Here is a 21,715-nt window from a genome sequence, read left to right as displayed (position 1 = left end):
CACTGATGAATTTCTCAGTACGACCAATGTGTGTGTGTGTGTGTGTGTGTGTGTGTGTGTGTGTGTGTGTGTGTGTATGTGTGTGTGTGTGTGTGTGTGTGTGTGTGTGCGCACGCGCGTGAGTACAGCCTAACTCAGGGGTGTCCAAACTATGGCCCGCGGGTGAAGCCGGCCCGCGTAGGCCGGCAAACCAGCTCGCCAAATATTTGAGGTGGTACCTATACTGCCAACAATTGAGTTTCGAGGCCTATTGCGACCAATACACCACGACATTGTCGGAGCTCTATCTTTACAATGCGGAAGGTCATGGTTAAACTTGTGGCTATCCACATTCTATGTGCGATAGTGGGGGGATAATTAATTAATTAGTTAATAATAATAATAATAATAATAATAATAATAATAATAATAATAGTAGAACAGTTAACAGACTAGTTTGGCAAAAACTAGTTAAGTAAAAACATTCTTTGCATTTTATTCTACTCACGAGTCTGGTGCAAGGCTTTCAAATGGACGCCACTTCGGCAACTAGCCTTAGTAATCAATCATTATAGAAGATGCTTCTTAAGCGAGGTTTCACTTTCTTTTGATTACGTTGTAAAATACACATAGCAAGTAAATCATATAAAATATTTTTATTGAAAGGCAATTTAAAGAAAAACAATACCTGGTGTGCAAAATGATATTGGATATTTTAGTTGTAACTGATGTATAAAAATAACTGTAATTAATTTATATCTTCAAAACTCACAGTGTTAGAGTAGTCATGTAAAGAAATTAAAGATCTTAGTGATAATTAGTGACTTGTATGTAGCTGTAACTTTCCTTTCATAATTAGCTCCAGTTGTGGATCAAGTTTACTGGTAGAGATAACCATCAGCGACTTCAAATGCTCATCACTTAATTTTGATCTGTAAATACTTTTTGCACGTTTCATTTTGTAGAAAGCCTTTTCACACAAATAAGTAGTGCCAAAAGTGGAAAAAAAGGGCAAATTTAAGTAAGTTTGGAAAAAGTGTGGATGGAAGACACTTATAAAATTTCAGTAATGTTGACTTAGACTGTTTTTCTTTAAAAAAAGTCGCTACATTGCAAATCAATAATTTCAAACTGAAGTTCTGCGGGTAACGCTTCTATATCGACGTCAAAGGGATTTTGAAATATCTTGATATTGTTTGAATTTGCATCAATATCTGAAAAATGTGATTCAAAATTAATTTTTAAAGTGCCCAAAGCTTCAATTGCGAAAGTTACAGGAAACGGAATCTCAGTCTACTGACTGAATGTTTGGCATGTTTTAAAATGCGTGAAGCATACTTTGTTCAACTGATATTTAAACAAAGCAATCTTTTGTCGAAAGGACTTAATATGCATGTATAAATCAGGCAGAAGCTGGTTTTCACCTTGCAATTTTAAATTAAGATCATTCATATGTTCAGTTAAGCCTGTATAAAATGCTAACTTCCATAATCACTCAGCGTTCCATAACTCAGCCAGAGGGTGATTCCTTTCGTTCAGAAAAATTTCAATTACTGTTCGGAGTTCAAAAAATGGGTCAAAACTTTACCGCAGCTAAGCCAGCCAACTGCAGTATAATATGGCGAGTCGCTTTCCTCAATATCTTCAAGAAACTCCCGGAACTGGCGATGAATGAGTGCATCGGACCTGATATAATTGACAACTGAAATAACTGGCTTTAAAACTTCTGACATATCTAAATGTTTTCCACACAAAGACTTGGTGAATAATACAATGCACTACTAATGGTTTTGTGCCACCATCATTTTCTACGGCCTTAGAAAGGAGAGCAACAACACCTTTATTTTTCCCACACATGTTTTTGCCACCATCAGTTGTAATACTTTTTAATTTCTTCCACTGAAGATTGTTTTTCTGAACTGCCCTTTCAACTCTTTTAAAAATATCTTCACCGGTGGTCATCCCGTGAATACTGTGAACATCAAGGAACTCTTTATACACTTCATAATTTTTGTCAATCCCTCGAATAAAAAGTAGTACGTGAGCAGTATATGATGCATCTGTTGACTCATCCACAGTCAAAGAGACCCAGTCTAAGTTTTGATTTTTGTCACGCAGTTGTGCTGATATATTTTGTGCAATGTCATCTATTCTTTGAGCCACAGTGTTTGCCGACAAACTTATGCTTTAAATAAATTAACTTTTTCTGGACACATTTCTTCTGCTGTTGCAATAATGCAGTTCTTAATTAATTCACTGTCGGTAAATGGCTTACACTGTTTCGCTACAAAATGAGCCACACGAAAACTAGCACAAGTTGCTGCATGTTGTTCAGCATTTACTTTCTTTAACAGCGACTGCTGGGTTTTTAGCTGGCGTTTCAGAGACTCATACATTTCTAATCATTCGAGTCCTGTAAACTTGGAGTAATTCTGAGAGTGCTTAGTCTCATAACGACGTTTCATATTGTATTATTTGAAGACTGATATTGCTTCATTGCAAGTAATACACATTGGTTTGTTGCTTGACTCCACCACGAAATATTGACATTCCCACTGCTCTTTAAAAATTCTACATTCACTGTCAACCTTTCCTTTCTTTTCCATATTTGTACAGAACTTCACAAAAGATTGTAACCTGAAAATAAAATTGTGGTATTTAATACTAATAAAACAAGGGAGTTGTCTGCCTCAACAAAACGCAATGAATATATTTTTAAAGTACTTTAATTACTAAATTAAATACTCACAGTTACACTGTAGTTTCCCTAAAAAAATACAGTGAAAAAATACTCAAGTCGTGCTATACATATTTCGATTTTCAGATTTTCCTTGTCTCTTCGAATTCAAACTTTGAATTGTCCCACACTTCGTCGTCTCACCTATTAGTACAGCACATAAAACACTAAAAAACTCATGAGACACTCGCAACATAGACACAATCAAGGAACAGAACTATCAAATATATGCTCTAGTTGTGCTACTCACTACAAGGCTACATAACTACACTTATTGTTGCGCCTCTTGAAATAACAATGCATAGACATACTCTACCTCTGTTACGTCTTGCAGTAACAGTGTTGCTAACAATGATTTTGAGATTTCGTTAACTTTGCAGGAAGCTTTCGGGAAGAATGTGTAGTGATATACTTTTTTGTCGGTGAAATTTGCCAGAACAAAATATGCCAGAATTTTGGTCAGGTACGTCCACCAATCAAAATTATGTAATTAAATAAAAGTTGTAGTTCGTTTCAGTGCTAGCTATTCCCACAACCTTAGATTTTTGCGATTTCATCTTTCCTTTAGCCTTACATTATGGTGATCATGGAGTGCTAGGGTGCTTTAATCCCACTAGGTAGATCTTGGCCCTTACGACTTCGTGGAGGAGTCAAAGTGGCCCGTGGACTAAAAAGTTTGGAGACCCCTGGTCTAACTTCCGCACCATTTCAGTGCAGTAATATGTTCATTGTAAATAAGTTTATAGTAGTTCTATTACATGTTTAACACCTTATAAACAAAAAAAAAACTTTTTTATTTTAGTGCATTAGTGTTTGTAAAATGAATCTTTCATATAGTGGTCATTAAAAGAAAATGATGATCATTCCACTTGGGACCTGTGTAAGGTACATTAGCTTATTTGTTTCAGTTGTAAATATTTGTCATGTATTATTTTCTGACATGTTCTACATCCTGGAGGGCCTCCTCACTATGTATCAATTGGAATGAAAGTAAATCTAATCTAACCCAACCACCAAATTTTCAGCCAGTTTCAACGGAGGTGCAACTACTGAGGGCATACTTGTACATGGAACAGCCAGAATATAAGTACTTTGCTTGTAAGCAGATTTAATGTGAACAAAAGAAAGGATTTAGATATTCCAAAACTTTTGACAAGTCAGCCTCACCATGAGTCCATATAGCAAAGATGTCATCAATGTATCTAAATGAAACCAGGGTGTTGCGGCTAATGGATCCCATGAAAACACATTCCAAGCAAACCACGAAAATGTCAGCATAGGAAAGAGCCATCTAGTTCCTGCAGCCACACCCCTGATCTGTTTGTACATCTTCCCCTCAAAAGTAAAGTAGTTGTTCATAAGTATAAAGCTGATTAAGGTGAGCAGGGAGGTTGCATAGGTTTAGAATCAGGTAACTGAGGTAATGTTCAGCAGCGTTCAGACCATGTAACATAGGTAATGCTGATATAGAGGAAGGCAGCATCAATAGTGACGAGCATAATGTCTGGTGGCAGTAGGAGGGCTACAGATTTCAAATGATACAGGAGATAGCTGGTGTCTTTAATATAGGACATGGGTCCTTGTACCATAGGTTGCAGGTGTTGATCAACTAAGGTACATATATATTCAGTGGGTGCTTTGAAGCCAGTAACTGTGGGATGAGCAGGTTAATTGGGTTTGTGGATCTTAGGAAGAAACCAAAAGATGGGAGTGTATTGTCTGCATGGGGTAAGAGGTTCTATGGATTGACGTGTCAGTCCTTGTGAGGGGCCTGACACTTTTTCAGAACAATGCAGATGAGAAATAGCATTACAACATGTCCTTGGATCTCACAGCCCACCTGACCTTAATTCACATTAATTTCTTTGTCTCAGCATTTTTTCTCTAATTATTCCCTTTTAAGTTCCTATGCCTTATATTTTGTGACTTGTACGTTTTTCCGTACTCCCACAAGTCTCAATTAATTCTTGCACAATGTTTTGTCAGTAATGTCTTTTTTGCTTATTACCCAACTTCCATCTACAAGCTCTCAGGTTTTCAAAACTCATCCAGTTCAGTGTCTAACAATCAGTCTTTCTATCCCATCCCATTTGATAAGTCTGCCCTGACCAGGAGTTCTGGGCAAGAGTTTTCTGAAACTCTCACCATTTCCCTAAACCTCACCAGTCCTTTCCCTTCATCCCTCTTCCTTCTTCTTCAGCCCTGGCTCCAAAAGCTTCACACACACACACACACACACACACACACACACACACACACAGGTACATGTACTGTCCAGTCACATTAGTATGAGCAGCTGCTGAAAGTTTGAATAGCCAACTTTCGTAGTGCAGACTGCAAGATGTGCAGGAAGTGAGCCAATGAGGTTCTGGACAGTACCAACAGAGATGCAGAGCCATGCGCACTCCAGTGCTGTGGCCAGCTGTGCTAGGTTTCTCACTTGAGGAATCATGGGGCATACAGCTCAATCGAGGTGGTCCCACAAATTCTTGACTGGGTTTAAATCCGGGAAGTCTGATGGCTAGGGGAGTACGGTAAAGTCATCCTGGTCTTAGAACCATGCACATACACTGCGTTCCAATGTCCCGCAGGTAGATGCCATTGCGGTGAGACGAAATGAACTGCTTGTAGGGGTCTAAATAGGCCCCAAGAATAGATGCATACTTGTGTAAATCAATTGTGCCTTCTACTAGAATGATGAGATCACCAAGAGAATACTACGAAATCACTCCACAGACCATAACACTCTCTCCTCTGGCCTTGACCCTCCTTACAATTGTTGCATGGTGTTTGCTTTCAGACGTTTCACATTGTACGTGCCAACGGCCATTTATCTGATGGAGCATAGAAAGTGAATCATCTGAGAAAGCCACAATCACCACTCAGTGGATGTCCAGTTGTGGTATTCGCATGCAAATTCTAGCCTTCATTGTCAGTAAAGGGCAGTTTGCAGTGATGTACGAACCAGGCAACTGCTGTGGTAGCCCATACACAACTATGTTGGCTCAATGGTCACTGGACAGACACTGTTGGTAGTCCCGTCATTCATCTAGGCGGTCAGTTGCTCAATAGTTGCATATCTATTCACCAGTACACAGCTCCCCAGTCGTCATTCACCCCTATCATCTATGTCTTATGGCGCACCACATTTGCCTCGGCATCTGCTTTGAACAGCTCCATTTTGCCAGGCATGGTATATTTTTACCATGGTGGCACACAATAAAAACTTAGCCATTTCAGAGATGCTTCCACCCTTAGCGCAAAAGCCAATGATAAAGCCCCCTTCTGGATGTCGGGTAAATCACTCCATTTCTGCATTACAACAATGACTGCACTGTTATCTGCATTCTTCAATATGCTTTATATACCCTTCACTACTAGCACTGCCACCTGCCGTCCGTGACTGGTTACTGCATGTTGGCGTCGAACATAGGCAGTCGTCACCTTAATGTGACTGGACTGTGTAAGTGTATGTGTATGTGTAATTTGAAATTATTAGACTGCCCTCACTTTATTATTTCATAAATGTTTTATCTTTGGACATTTCTCACCTTGTGTGCACAAATGATTAAAAAGATCAAATTTGATATTTGCTGCTATTTTTATACTTACAACTTCTTTCCTAGGTAACTATCCTTCAGTTAATTTACTTTTGCACTATCGTGTTCCCATTTCCTTAAGGGTAATACCACACAGTAAGCTTTTCTATACAACTGATCACTGAATAATGGCTTAAAAAGCCAAAACTAGTAGTGAAATGAAGAACAAGTTTAAATAAATAATAGTCTGAGTAAAAAAATGCCACATCCATCCAAAGTTGAGGGATTTTTTTTCCTTCCCAGATACATGTCTTTGGCCTTAGTACACAATGATATCCTCCTGCCACAGTACTGGTGCATATTACTAGAGGAGCTGAAACCCATGTGGCATAGTCAACTAACTGGTTAGAGTATCACGCAGAATGTATTTTCTTCACATGAAGGAGAAAGACACTCCAAAAATCAACGGAAAGTTGTTGGAAGCATTTGGCCATAAAGCACCAGAATATGACACTGTATTCAAACGAGTATAAATGTTGATGAACAAAGTGGCCCCCATCGTTCTGGCATTGCACCAATTAATTCTTCACCAGTCGTTTTCCTTCCCCCTTCTACTTTTCACTACAACCCTTCTGCCAGAAGGAGCCACTGGTTTCAAAAGACTGCGTAAGTAACATCTTTTGCATGTGTTGTCTGCTGCTGCTTGGTGAGTAGACTTTTTATCTATCCAATTACATTACATCCTGTAAATTGTATCAAGCATCTTTGTTGTAACACGTGTGCCTTGTCCTCCATAGAATATCAGTAGTTTTTCTTATGCAGTGGATGATGAACAACACAGTTCGACACCTGTCTCAATAGCACATTCACTTGTTAAACATGTATTTTCATCATTGTTCTCTTCATGTACATTGTCCACACAGCCAAGAGTGTACAACACCACCACACATTCCACTGACTCATCTTGCAGAAATGCTAATATTTCATCTGTTACTTCTTTCACACACTGCAAAATTTCTTAGTCACGAAATGTCAACTTCGATACTGCTTTAGTAGATATAATGCAATGTTTGCTTTGTATCAACACTACTAGCACTGTAGCGAGTTACTCATCGACTCAGCAGTTCAACCACGCCCCATAGCCTGATGCTGTGCTCATCATTGGATACCTCCAGCCCTGCCCCCTGTTGCCATTAGCAGCCAATATTGTGGCTGCATGGTAGGCAATAAATTGGGCTTCGAGCACAGTGATCATCATTGGCCTTTTGTAAGCTCACACTCAAGGGGTTTCATGCAAAACTTTCAATTTTGTCCATTGCTAGAATTTCACTGCTTGCATTCTTCTTATTTTTTTCCTGGTGCATCTCAGCTTACCTTGAAACCTCACTGATGTAATGTACAGTTAGTCTTGGTTTATCAAATAGGCGCTTCTCTCTTACCACATGAAGAAACCCTTTATTGTGTACACTCATTTGTGAATATATGTTTGTGTCTGGCTCCACTTTTTCCATGAAGGTTGGATTTTATGCTATTTTAATTTGACTGAAGACAATTTTAAATAACAACATTGTTAATAGTTAATTTAGTGGAAGTACAGTAACAATACCATTTGCTGTGAGTTATAAGTTATAATTATAATGGAAAAGGTGCTGGACACACTGACAATAAATTAGCAAAATTATGACAAAAAAAAGAAAGAAAAATGTAGGATAATATTAGAGAATACTGTCCACTTACTTTAGTAAAGTGAGAGTGTTCCACGAGAGGAAATAACGGTGGCAAAAGCCAGAACGCCCCGAACCTGAGGCTTCCCATCTCCGTACTGCCTCTGCCAATACTATGTGGTCACTGCAGCTTCCTGCAGCAAGCTCACGTTTTACAGCATCCACTTGACTCTCTTTTCCCTACAACATCAAATGACCACCAGCCATGTCATAACCAAGAAGTAAAAATTTGTTCAGATATGACTAGGGAGTATGACTGGTCACGTAAGTTGAAATGCATGGAAAGCAAATGGCAAGCTATAATGCACTGTTAAGATAAATGTTACAATACTGCTCTACTGCAGGGGTGGCTAGTATTTTGGCTCAAGGAGTATACCCTGGCACGAGTGCCATAGTGCTCAACTTCTCTGCACGTTCCCCCCCTACACCACACTATATTGTCTGAGCAGGAGAGGGAAAAAACTGTGAATGCACTGCACTTAAATGGTAGTACAGTCATACTGCATATGGTGGTTTTATATTTTAGATTTCTCAACAACATATATCACAAAACAAAGCAAATTTTCAGTGTTATTAAATTATTTGTGGTGTGATGAAGAAATAATTTTTGTCTGGTGCAAGCTGTTGGCAAATGCACAGATGCAGACGATTTCACTGATTTTCACACTCAAGTAGCCACCTAACCATGACTGACTGACATTTGCAATCTTTCACACTAATATGACGATCGAAATATTGCAGCACTTTTGTGAATTCATTATGGAAATGTGGAAACTCTGCCTGTGGAAAACAATTTCATTAAAATGGGAATTCCTTTGCAGGTTAATCAGTTATATCTGCACATGCACAGGGATGCTTCCAACTGAAATGGCAAATTGTCTCAAAAACAGATGTAAGATCGACAGTGTCCTCAAAACATTTAGGTAACTACATTTTTAATTCTTTCAATGCCACAATGAATTCTTCAAACTTGGTGTTTTCTTTGATGGAAGTGAATGTAGGGTACTGGACTGTGTTTGTCAAAATGTAGTTCTTCCATAACGTAATTTTCTTTTTAAATGCATCCCCCATCAGATCAGAAAGAAGTTCCTCACCTCGCAGTGCCTTCCTGCGGGCTGTGTGCACTCAAGTCCACTTAAAATGTGAGGTTGCAATCAAATCCAGATGTTCTAATTCTCATTCCTGTACTCCTTTTTACTACATCAATTTAACAACGGTGAATTTTAAATTGAATAATTTATTGATCCAGGCCTTTCCCTTGGCTTAACCTATGTACTTTGCACTAACATTCAGCGTAAACTGCTTCTTCATGTGCTGAACACTGAGGTCCATCTGTCGATCACTGTAATTCATTGTTCTTTCATGGTCAACTAAATATTAAAAAAAAAAAAATTCTTTCTGGTATTGTAATATAGTTTCCTGGCAAAGTTGCAGTACCCATTGCTTAAGGAGAGGGGGGGGGGGGGGGGGGGAGGGTAAACACACACTATTTCAAAAATGAACCAAATTCACAGTTTTGGAGATATGGCAATGAAATTTTGTACCAAGCTTTACACAAAAGTAACACATTTACTCCTTTGATTACATATATTTAACTTTTTTTTGAATGAAATTTGAAGTTTTATTTTCAAAAAATAATGTATGTTCCTTTTTCTCTGAAAGTATTCAAGAGATTTCTACAAAAAATTCTCTGCTTCATCTCTTTATGTGTTGTAAACTTCTCTCATGAAGTTTATGGAATAGGTCAAATAGGAGAATTTTCATAATTTTTTAATTATAATTCCATAACTACAATTTTAAATTAGTGCAAAATTCCAAGACTTTGCCCCTTGCAATCAGAATTTTAAAATTTGCTCTTGACACAACATTTATTAGGTTTACAGAAATATGTGTAAAAAATATCATAATTCTAGCATTCATAGAATCTGAGGAAGAGGTACATAAACATTAAAAAACAACCTTTTCAGGAAACGCAATTTAAAGTTCAACCTTTTTTCCTTATGTCACTTCTTCAGAAGGCACCACATTTGTACTCTGGGTCGTCTTTCACTTCAAGATTTCTCTTCTGGTTTCTTGTTGTCTGCCTTCTTTCCTTTACCAGCTCTTCAACTGACTTTTCAGCTGCAGACATGCACTGTAAATCTATTTTTCTCAGGATGTCTTGAGTAAAATTTCCTATCTTGAAGCCCATTCTTTCTAATACCTTCATCCTCCCGACGTTCCCATCATTAAATACTATAACTGCATCATAAGTTGCAATTCTGACAACTGTAGCAGATGCAAATGTGTTTTTAGGGCGTCGTTTCCATATGAGTGAATTTATGGACTCGTCTGGATTCTGGGTTTTGCCAGGAACACACTTTTTGAGAAGTGCAGGCTTGGCCAAAGACGATCCATAAAACCGAAGAGTATGTATGACAACCTTCTAGATGTATCCTGCACACATTTGGTTGAAAGTAATATGCAGAATCGTTGTTCACTGAGCTGGTATTGTAGTGCTGCTTCAAAATGTGGGCATGGTAGGGAGGCCACGTCACACTTTTAATTAATTTTCAGGCACTTCGGATGCGATTTCAACATTGAAACTTTGGGAACTTATTGTCCATGAGTTGTACTAACAAATAAAAAATAAATCGAAAATTGACATTTTTGGTCAATTTCATCAATGTCCGCCCCTTAAGCAACAGCATAATATATATTGAGAACTCTCATTCCTCTCTTCTGTGATTCCCATTTATTTTTAAAGGCTTGTGATGATACATTGCTGGACTGTCTCCTTTTGTACAAACAGCCACTGGGCCTGTAAATATCCTTCATACAACGAACAAATGATAAAGGGTGAACAGCACCAACAACATGATTCTGCCAAGGTGAAGAGAGGCATAAAACGAAAATGCCATGTCACAATACTAAATTAAGTACTGGGTACTTCCAGGAAGGAATGAGCAAAGGCAATACAGGCCGCTTGTGACCCCGTGTCATGTTTGGCACACAATGGCTGGCCCTGCTCTAATGTGTAAAATCCACACCATGAAAGGATTAACACATGTTACAAAACATATACAAAAAATGCTTAAATAAGTCAGAGGCATTTTTTAAAAATAAAAAGACAGTTATCAGAAATCCAGATAATTTTTAACTGGCAGTTATTCTTTAAAAAAATTGTCATAAAATCTCTAGAATTAATGTTTTGAGCTACGAACGTTCTTCAGTCCATAAACATTGATCTCGTAGAGCTCGTGCAGACCAAAAAGAGCTATAGAAGTAATTTGTCACACTCCATAAGCGAATGGAACAGGAATAATATAAGGTAAAACAGAAACCAGAGACTGAAAATACCACTTCAGTTGTAAAGTTCTTTTATTATCACATGACCAGTTTTGGGCTCTTATATGCCCATCTTCAGGTGTCATAACTTGGTGCTGTGGCCCCCGAATGCCGCAGGAGACATGTGTAAGGCGCAGTGTGCTGCCTACGAGCACTTGTAGGTAGCGCACCACGCCTTTTACACGTCTGCCACAGTGCTCGGGGGTCGCAGCATCAAGTTACGACACCTGAGGATAGGTGTATAAGAGCCTGAAACCACTCATGTGATGATAAAAGAACTTTACAACTGAAGCGGTATTTTCAACCTCTGGTATAATGCTCAGTTGCGGATGTCCCTCCAACAAATTGTTTGTAGTTAAACAGAAACTGACTGAGTATGTGTGTGTCAGTAAGGGTAAGAGTCATCTGTGTACTGTAATTTATGCTGAGAAGCTTCAACTAACAAAACAATTCTCTACTCACAATGGAATGTCTAAAGACCGTGAGGTGGATGTGCATAGAGACATATCCACACACAGTCACTCTGTTATGATGCTGACACCAAATTCTACTCAATATTGTGTACTTTGTTACAGCTGGAGAAATGAAACTTGTATTCTGATTACATGAAAATAATTTGAAGGGTATACTGTACTAAAATGTAACAGTTATGGGTACATATTTCATATTTCACACTTAAATTCATAAACAAATAACAATATATTGTAAGAATGAGTACACTAGCCATACTAGGGATGCGAACTTTTTAATTATTTACTTATACAATGGGTCATGGATGTCTTCAAAAATAATGACAAGAAACGTAAGGAAGCTGAAAATGTAATATGATGGAAGGACATTCTTTTATTGCTTAAATATGACTCATTTGTGATTATGAGAAGAATAACTGTCACACTAAATTAGTATAAAATGACCTATATATTTCAAAAGCGTTATTATAATTGCTTTTAAGATGATAGTCATCAAATTAACAGCACAACATCTCAAATTCAATGAAATGATTGGCTTGTCTGAAAAGATGTTCACTGCATTAAATAATACTTTCAACACTTAGAAACAAGTCATTTGCATTCACGTCACACATTCTATAGAATTTATTTAAATTTTCTTTGGGAATTTATAGTTTTCTCTTAATTAGATCTGCAAAGGAAACCTGAATTTGGTAAAAAGGGAGATTTCTGTGAAGTAATCGCAAAATGCAAATTTTCTACAAACAGTTTATGGAGGCTTCACATACTTTTTATTAACATTAAAGCGTAAAATGAAAAGTTGTGAAAAATGTAATCACAATATTGTCCAAAATACAAGTTCCTTCAGAAAAATTAACCTTCAGTTAAATATGTACTATAGAATGCACTTAAAGCTTATAAATACAATAGAAAAAAATACAAAATTGCTATACAAGATGTGTTTCACACAATCAGTGGTTTTCATTTTTTGCAACTGAGACAGCAAAAGGAGGGAAAAACTCAGGAAGACGATAAATAAAAACATGTAAGAATACTCTGTACACAAAACCTGTGAAGCAGCTTTGAACTTAAGAAATGAAGTATGAACAATGTGACCCAAGCATATATCAATATCACCCAATTGCAACTGCACAAATTGTGAATTTTTACAGCTGTGTTTGGTCAACTATAGAACAAGACTTCACTGTATTTACTATTGTGCTCTAATGACATACTGGTTTCACTGAAAAATTATTTTACCTTGGAATAAACTGCAATGAATTTAACGGGTGTGGCAGAACCAAGCAATTTTATATTTAATTGAAGCGTAGTGAACTAGAACTACATACTGATAGTGTACGTTATTTGAAAGAACACATTGTATCTTTGTTGGTCACAGCTTCCTAGAGAGCTGATGTTTACAGTGTTGTTGAAAAGAAGTGTTTTTTTACCTTGGCAGTAGCACTGATTTGCTTGCTACACAGCACAGTATGTTTAGCAAGCTTGTGTGAAGTACTGGACGAATGAAGTAAAACAATTTCAAATGTGGTGATAATGCAGTATTTGTTTTGGCAACATTTTGAAAAGGCCAGAATGGATAAATAACATTACGCAAAACAATTATGCAATAAATAATGGTTTTTATACGACATTGCAATCATTTACACAGCCATAATGTGCATAACAACTTAACACGTGTTTGTTTTTAGATAGGTCATATTAACTGCTGAAGTGTTCCCCCTTGTGAAATATAAATGTACTTGGATAAAATTTCACAATTTAAAATAATTCCGTCCACCAACTGTTTTGCTTTGATTATCAGAAAAACTGTGTGTATTTCTTTGTCATTGCAGACTTCTGTACCTCTGTGTCTTCTTCCACACTTGTAGCTTAAATGCACATTCAGTTCTAAAGCTTTACTAAATAATCTAGTCCCTTTCTCCAGAAACACTCACATTCTGACTTTGGTTTACAACAGGGAAATACGTCTTTACAATTTGTACTAATACATGTACATTGCATGACATGAGATGAATCACAGATTTCTCTAATCTTAATGGCAGTTCAGCTTCTTCTCTAGTTCCTGTGAAGTCGTGACGACTGTCACAGTACTCGCTGCTCTATGGCACATGCCATATCTCTGAGGTGGTACAAGAGTACACAGAATAAATAGTCCAAATCAGCAGGTACCACAAAGGGTGATAAAGCAGCTACTGTCATCCCATGTTGTAGAAATGTTGCATCATTCTGCACCATATTTCATGCACAAATGAAATAAAACTTCCTAATATCATACAAGTCTAAACTCATGACTTAAATTAAAAAATATTTTCAGGGTGGCGATCCTCACACATTGGTACAATGGATGTTATGCAACACACAACTTCAGCAAAAATGATACATTATACTACACTGGTCACCCTGTCTGCCCATGTTACTGGAATGTGACATGTTTTCTGTGGATGATCCTAGAATCTTCAGTGTATACTAATATGACAGAAACTATTGAGGGTGTGAGAAACAACACTCATAATGAAGAAGACACCATAATAATCAATGTTCTTTAGGATGTTGTGGTAAGTATGTTCTCTCCTGACAAAGATTGCACTGTCAACAACAGTGATCACCTGAAGGACATGATTACCAAAAGTGAGACATGCAATAAACGGTAGGTAGTGATCTTTCAAATACCCTACATAAAGGGAGTGTAGCTTGAATTCTACAATGCTTAAACATTATGTTTGGGGATTACTGTTTTTGCTACACCTTGTATTACAAATAATGTTTCTTACCAGTGGTATTACAAAGGCATCCTTGAAGCTGAGGCTGGCAGCAATGGAGAATATAGGGTCAATACAACCAAAGATTGCTGCCATGAGAATCATCTTGCCAGTCTGAGGGTCCAGTGGGAGGCGTGCCAGGTGGAAGCCCAGAGGAGTGAGGGTCTCGTCCTGGTCAAGTGCACCTAGTGTGTGCAGCAGCTGCAAATAAAACCTGAATTAAAACACAAAAAGGAGAGGGAGACAAGAAACTCTGCATTTTTTGTAAATTAATTCTGAAGAGAGAAAGAGATCTATAGTTCCAGTTTGGGCATTTCTTTTTGACAATTAATTCAAATTTACAACTGATGTTGTATGATGTTGAAGATAGCACACAGTAAGTGCTTGAACAGCCAATCAATTTACTCACAAGTTCAAGTGTCCATAATTTCAGTTTAGAACTGTAACAACTGGCTTCATCAATTACTTTTAAATTCTTGGGTTTGGTTCCACATCATCCTTGTGAAAACACCTGATCAAGATTTCAGCCTTCTCCGTTAGTTACATATTCCATAGCTCAACTGAATGATTCTTTTAGTAAAATGAAATGGAACGCATGTCATGTGTGTGGGGTCTATTTTTGATTAAGGCCTTGCTGGCCGAATGCTTATTTGTGACCATCTTTTTGTTGTGCTTATCTGCGACTCAGCATATTCACTATATGATGAGCAGCAACTTTACTTTTCATAATATTGTTAGAGTCGGTCCTGGATTTTTCCATTGTATGATATGGAATGAGTCAGTTTACAGGATAAGTATACGTGACAGTTGTTGACATTAATGAACATATGATTTTTTTTAGTCCTACTCATGCAACTACACTTAGAAACCAAGTGATCTTTTTTGGCTACCAATTTTTAAATGGAAATTTGTCGATGAAATACAATGAGTTCTACAGGAGAAATGATGTTAGGTTAGATTTAAAGCTGGCTTTGCTGACTGTCAGATATTTTATGTTACTGGGCAAATGGTCAAAAAATTTTGTTGCTGCATATTCAACTTCTCTCTGAGGCACTGACAGCTTTAGTAATGGGTAATAATGATCATTTTTTCACTAATGTTGTAGGTATAGATATCACTATTTTTCTGTAATTGTCATGAGTTATTTATGATGGATTTGACCTTTTGTGTGATCGATACTTTATTTTTAAGTGATGAGTTGCACCACAAAATCATTACATTAGACATTACTGATTGGAACTATGCTAAATATGCCAGGAAGTTGATTTGTTTGTGCCTAACACTAGCAATTATAAAAAAGCAAAAGTAGTTGGACCTAATTGTTTGACTAGCTCAGTAATATACATCTACCATTTCACATTTTTCAACGGGGACACCCAAAAAGATGGAGCATTCTACCCTATTTACTAACTCCTGTTCATCTGGTACATTAACTGTTGGTATGATCCATCTGTTGTACTGAATTAAACATAGGGCGTATTCTCAAAATTTAGGGAGAGTATATTTTCGAGGCCAACTTAATAATTGTTAAAAAATATTATTAATTATCTCTTCTACTGTTTTCCCTCTTGTGGGATTTATTTTGACACTAGTATAATCTGCAAGAAGTACCAATTTTGCTTGATGACACTTAAGTGGTAGGTCATTCACATACATAAGGAAAAGGAGCAGGCCTAACACTGAACCATGAACCATGTCGGACTCCTTTTGCGATTTCTCTCCAGTCAAAAATTTCTTATTATTACAACATTGTCTGAATTGTTCAGAACAACTTCTGCATTCTGTTTGGTAAGTATGTTTCAAACCAGTTGTGTATAAAGCCATTTATTCCATGAAACTTAAGTTTGTCAAGAGTATAACAGGACCCATGCAATCAAATGCCTTGGAAAGATGAGAAAAATTACCAAGTGGCAACATTTTATAATTTAAGGCTTGTAATATTTCGTGAGTGAATATATAAATAGCATTCTCAGTCAAGCAACCTTTCTGGAGTCTAAGCCGTAATATACTAAGTAAATTGCTTCGACTTAAATATGAGACTACTCCTGAGTCCATTACTTTTACCAACATTTTCTAAAAATGTGTCAGCAACAGAGATAATTATTATTCAGACTTTCTTGTCCACTCACTAAAAAAAAAAAAAAAAAAAAAAAAAAAAAAAAAAAAAAAAAAAAAAAAAAAAACCTGCATGTTTTAATCTATCTGGAAAAATTCATGTGCCACTAACACATTGTATATTTAGTCACTAAAGCCATTACTTATTAAGTTAGAACAACTTTTCAGAATTCTGTTTGAAATTCCATAAACACTATCTGAGTTTTCATTTTTTTAATTCCAGTAATTTCTGTGAGAGATGTTCGTGTTACTTCTAGTTCCTTAATATTTTATGGAATGACATTTTTAAAATACGAGGTCTGTTCAAAAAAAAAATCTGGAACGTTCGTAATTTTGCGCCAATGATGTGTTGGAGTGAAATATGGTCGGCATCCCTGCACATGCCTATGTTCAATGTGTAACTGCCAGAAGTTTCGTTGTTGTATGTATGTATGTAAGTTATTGTTCAGTACTGCATTGAGAAGAATGTTGCGTTGCACAGTTTGTGAATTTCGATATGGTAGAGTTAGAGGAACAACGCGTCTGCATTAAATTTTGCATGAAATTCAAGTAAACCTTTACAGAGCACACCAAATGATGCAGGAAGCCTACGGTGGTGAGTGCTTAAGTTGTACTCTGTGTTACGAATTGTTAACATGGTTTAAAAATGGCTGAACAGAAGTTAAGGATGACCCTCATTCAGGATGCCCTTCAATGTCTACTGACGATGCTCATGTCAGGAACATTAATGAAATCGTGCATGCCAATCTAAGACTGACTGCCTAGAGATTTCAGAAGAATGTAACATTTCAGTTGGACCATGTCATGAAATCCTGACACAGCATCTTGGAATGCACTGTGTTGCCTCAAAGTTCATCCCATGGCTCATGAGTCAACATCAGAAAGATCTTCAGCCAACGCCAGAAAGATCTTCAGCCCGTCATTTGTAAAGAGCTTTTGGGGTGTGTGTGTGTGTGTGTGTGCGTGTGTGTGTGTGTGTGCGCGCGTGTGTGTGCGTGTGCTTATGGGCACTCAACGCTGAAGTAATCAGTGCTGTTACACACATGAAAAGAAACGAATGTGGCCAAAAACTGGTAAAATGGGGTCATACATGCAAAGATAGTGGGAAAAGATAAAGATGCTATACAAGAGACTAAAACATAAGTTAAACAAGAAAGGAGCTAAAAGAATGCCACAGGAAACTGTCATTGGCTGGTCACTTAAGTAAAATATGGGCGAGGCAGTCACCCTGTGAATGAGTTAAACCCTCTCCCTAAAACATCGGTAAAAACAAAGGACAATTCAGAAAACTTTAAAACTCTAATCACATTCATTTGAGTATTTCTTAAAGGAGATTGCAGATCTGTCAGCAAATCAGCTGCAGCTAGCTGGTCAGAAAGAAAAACAGTCCAATAAAATGAGGGGCGCAGTTATCTGTACGCCACAAGCACCACACATTAGAGAGTCATCTCACTGGAGCAAGAAGCTACGCATCATGGGGTTGTGGCCTATTCGAAAACGAGTGAAGAGAACCTCATCCTGTCTACATGGCTGGAAAGAAGTACACCACAACAGCGTTGTGGGCTTTACTAAATGGAGCTTATTGTCGGTCACTTCCAGCCTATCATCCTCCCACCAATGCAAGACCTGAACTCAACAGCAAGGTGATAGCATGCAGGGGGATGGCACACTGAAATACCTAAAGATCAGGACATGCCTCCTTGTCTGCTAGATCTGCCTTTCATTCCCTGCAATGCCAATGCACCCAGCAGAAAGCCACCTCCTTCTCTAGTCACTGTAGTTGGAAGAGGTTATCCTGGATGGTCTGAACTACTGTATCTGCTGGGTACAAACATCTCAACAAATGAAGGGTATTTAGAGAATTGGAACTGACAAGAAATTTAACACTGGAAGAATGCCCATCTGCTCCAGTGCCTGCAAGATAGCAGACAATGCTGCATCATCAAAGACAGTAAATACTTGAGGCAGTTGGACCTTGAGGACACGATCAGGGAAAAGAACAGAGCAACCAACAGAATCCCCCTGTTTAGACTCATCCATAAAAAAAAAAAAGCTACATAGTTGGGGTACTAAGATAAAATGTCAGAAAATGTCATATCAAAAACGGAAGCAGGAGTCCAATCTCTCTTGTACTGCACCAAATCTAAAATCACTCTGGGCCTCTTCAGTAACCAGGGCAACAAGTGGTTAAAACCCTGGATTTGTGGTCGTACTAGCTCCACACTGAGGGACTCGAGCACACATTGCACGAACTCCAAAAGCTATCATAGCTTGCAGACGGATGGAAAAAAGATGTTCCAGAGGCAGATGAGCAACAGTATGCAGCACAGAGGCTGGGTACTGGACTCGTCCTATAAGCACCTGTGGCCAGCCGGAGCTCCTCCTGGTGGACAGAGTCAATGATCTTCAAATAGGAAAGCCTCGCTGATCCATACACCATGCAATTGCAGTCCAGATGTTAACGCACAAAAGCCCTATAAAACGGGAGGAGATGTGTCCTGAATGAGATTTTCGCTCTGCAGCGGAGTGTGCGCTGATATGAAACTTCCTGGCAGATTAAAACTTTGTGCCCGACCGAGACTTGAACTCGGGACCTTTGCCTTTCGCGAGCAAGTGCTCTACCATCTGAGCTACCGAAGCAGGACTCACGTCAGGTACTCACAGCTTTACTTCTGCCAGTTTCTACAATCTGAGCTACCGAAGCACGACTCACGTCCAGTACTCACAGCTTTACTTCTGCCAGTACTGGCAGAAGTAAAGCTGTGAGTGCCGGACGTGAGTCGTGCTTTGGTAGCTCAGATGGTAGAGCACTTGCTCGCGAAAGGCAAAGGTCCCGAGTTCGAGTCTCGGTCGGGCACACAGTTTTAATCTTCCAGGAAGTTTCGAGATGTGTCCTGTCCACTCTCCAAGACCTGCGGCTAAGATATTCAGTACCCTCAGGGTTGAGGGTTTCAGTCTTCCAGGTGCAGCAACCATGACAACTTGAAGTAAAAAATGAGGCCCAGAAACTGACTGAATCACTAAAACTTAGGATATTGTCCCCCATATGCAAGACACACACACACACACACACACACACACACACACACACACACACACACTTACCTGCAGAAAACTGAAGTTGCAACTGATGGCTCATTGATGCAACACCGGGGGAGGAACACAAAACAGCAGAATTATCTGCAAATAAGGAGCATTATACAAGATTCCGTATCATAGACATGATACTGTTGATGACTATGGCAAAGAGGGTAACACTTGAAACCTGCCCTAAGGTACACCATTCTCCTGCTCGAAATGATCGTCAGTGACTCACGAACTTGGGTCCTAAAGTAGTTCCGAGACAGAAAAGAATGGATGAAGATGGCGAGGTGGCCACGAAAGCCCGATTGATGCAGTTGAGCAAGAAAACAGTGCCCAGGGTATATAAGTGGACAAGGAAAAATAATTCTTGGATTTTTCACGGGTTTCCCAGTTAAAAATAAACTTTCTCCTGACTGAAAATACACTTTTTCCTTGTTAAGTGACAGTATACTATTTCTCAGAACAGTAAAACTTCTCAAACCTTTGAAAGGTTATGATTTTGTACACCGACATAGAATTTCCCGGCACTTTAGGAAATGAAATTCTGGGAAAAAAACATGTTTTGAAAAGATGTCTGGTGTGCAGCAATATATACGCTGCATATTTTTGTATTATTAAAGTATAAATTCGAATTCCACCAAACACCATATGTTACTTTTTGAAGCATTGAAATCAAGTTTGCGATGCACTTTTGTAAGCCAGTCCTAGCTCACGTCATGTGATCTAGCCAGCTGATGACAACGGATATCCAGTGCATAGGACACATGATATAGTCATCCAATAGCAACATCATTGTTAAGTAGTGTGAACACAAAAATAGGAAAAGTTAATGGTTTAAATGAACATACATAGTGTTGCTACAAGAAAAGAAAAGCTTTCACATATAATGTTGATCTTTTTTGCAGGTGTTACACTTTCAGGTACGTTACACACAAGTGCCAGTAAAATTTTTTAACAACGACATAAATGTCTGATCTTCTGGGTTCAAAATTATTACAACTGGTCGTCCTCAAAGAGTTGATTTTTAAATGAGAGTAAAATGCTCTGTGATTTAAGAAATTCATGGTACATTCTTGCACATAGATCACCTTCTGTAAAAGGAAATTTACTTTGAAAGTTAACACTTTTCAAACAACTATTTGCAATATTTTCCCGTGATCTGTTAAAAATAGCTTCATTTTAGCAGTTGCCACATAGCGACAGAACACAGGCATCTCCACGCTTGTGCAGCTATGAAGACATAGGAAGCTCGAATATTCATATGTGTAAAACATGAAAAGATCTTACATTATGTCATAAAAGAAACAAGACATTTTTTCATTCCCAAAGTTGAAAACCTCATCAAAAGGACAAAGATTTGCAATGATAGATGAGAATTTAAAAAAAGACTGTGCTTTGCGCGAACCTGCAAGAGGCGTACCAAAACTGCTTGCGGGCAGGATTCTACAGCAGATAAATACAGGGACAAGCTGACAATGGTGCACAATTTACAATTCATAATTTTAAGAAATTCTTAGTTGGCAGGGCATGTATAACCCAAAATCGAACCCATGTGAACATATCATAAAGGAAATAGGAAGACTGCGTAGAACATATTGCTGTACTAAACATACCACTTGGACACAAATGACACAGAACTTCAGGTAATATTAAATGAGTTACCACATTTGTCTACAGACAGTAGAAGTAATGAAGCATAAATGTATTGGTGATGTGCTGTGTTTAAGGACTAGAACCAATAGACACATAAAAACATCTTACAACATTTGAACTCCCAACATAATACAATTCATTTCACAATGGGGTTTGGAGGTTATTTTATAAATTTGTTGGACCATATAAAGATGTTACCATAAAGAAACATTTATGGAAAAACTGCAGCTACCAATACTGTAATCCCTAAAAGCTACCAACACCCACAAAACTACAAACAAGCAGTTTTCTATTCCACTGTGTATCATACTATGTCCATTCCATTGTC

The 21,715-nt window shown here is 38.0% G+C and overlaps 1 protein-coding gene across 2 annotated transcripts in view; it reads right to left on the bottom strand.

Annotated features, from left to right (window-relative positions):
• Window positions 1-21,715, bottom strand: part of LOC126335293 (ATP-dependent DNA/RNA helicase DHX36-like) — a 200,124-nt gene that overhangs the window by 50,355 nt on the left and 128,054 nt on the right. For both annotated transcript variants that reach the window (XM_049998385.1, XM_049998386.1), the window contains exons 14-15: window positions 14,548-14,736; window positions 7,993-8,159 (exon numbers count right to left, since the gene is read on the bottom strand). In XM_049998385.1, coding sequence (XP_049854342.1) covers window positions 7,993-8,159; window positions 14,548-14,736 — 356 coding nt within the window. The remainder of the gene's footprint in view (window positions 1-7,992; window positions 8,160-14,547; window positions 14,737-21,715) is intronic.

The sequence above is a fragment of the Schistocerca gregaria genome, chromosome 2 (genome assembly GCF_023897955.1).
Source record: "Schistocerca gregaria isolate iqSchGreg1 chromosome 2, iqSchGreg1.2, whole genome shotgun sequence".
NCBI lineage: Eukaryota > Metazoa > Arthropoda > Insecta > Orthoptera > Acrididae > Schistocerca > Schistocerca gregaria.
Note: the sequence above shows the minus strand (reverse complement) of the source record. Positions and strands in the feature narration are given on the sequence as shown.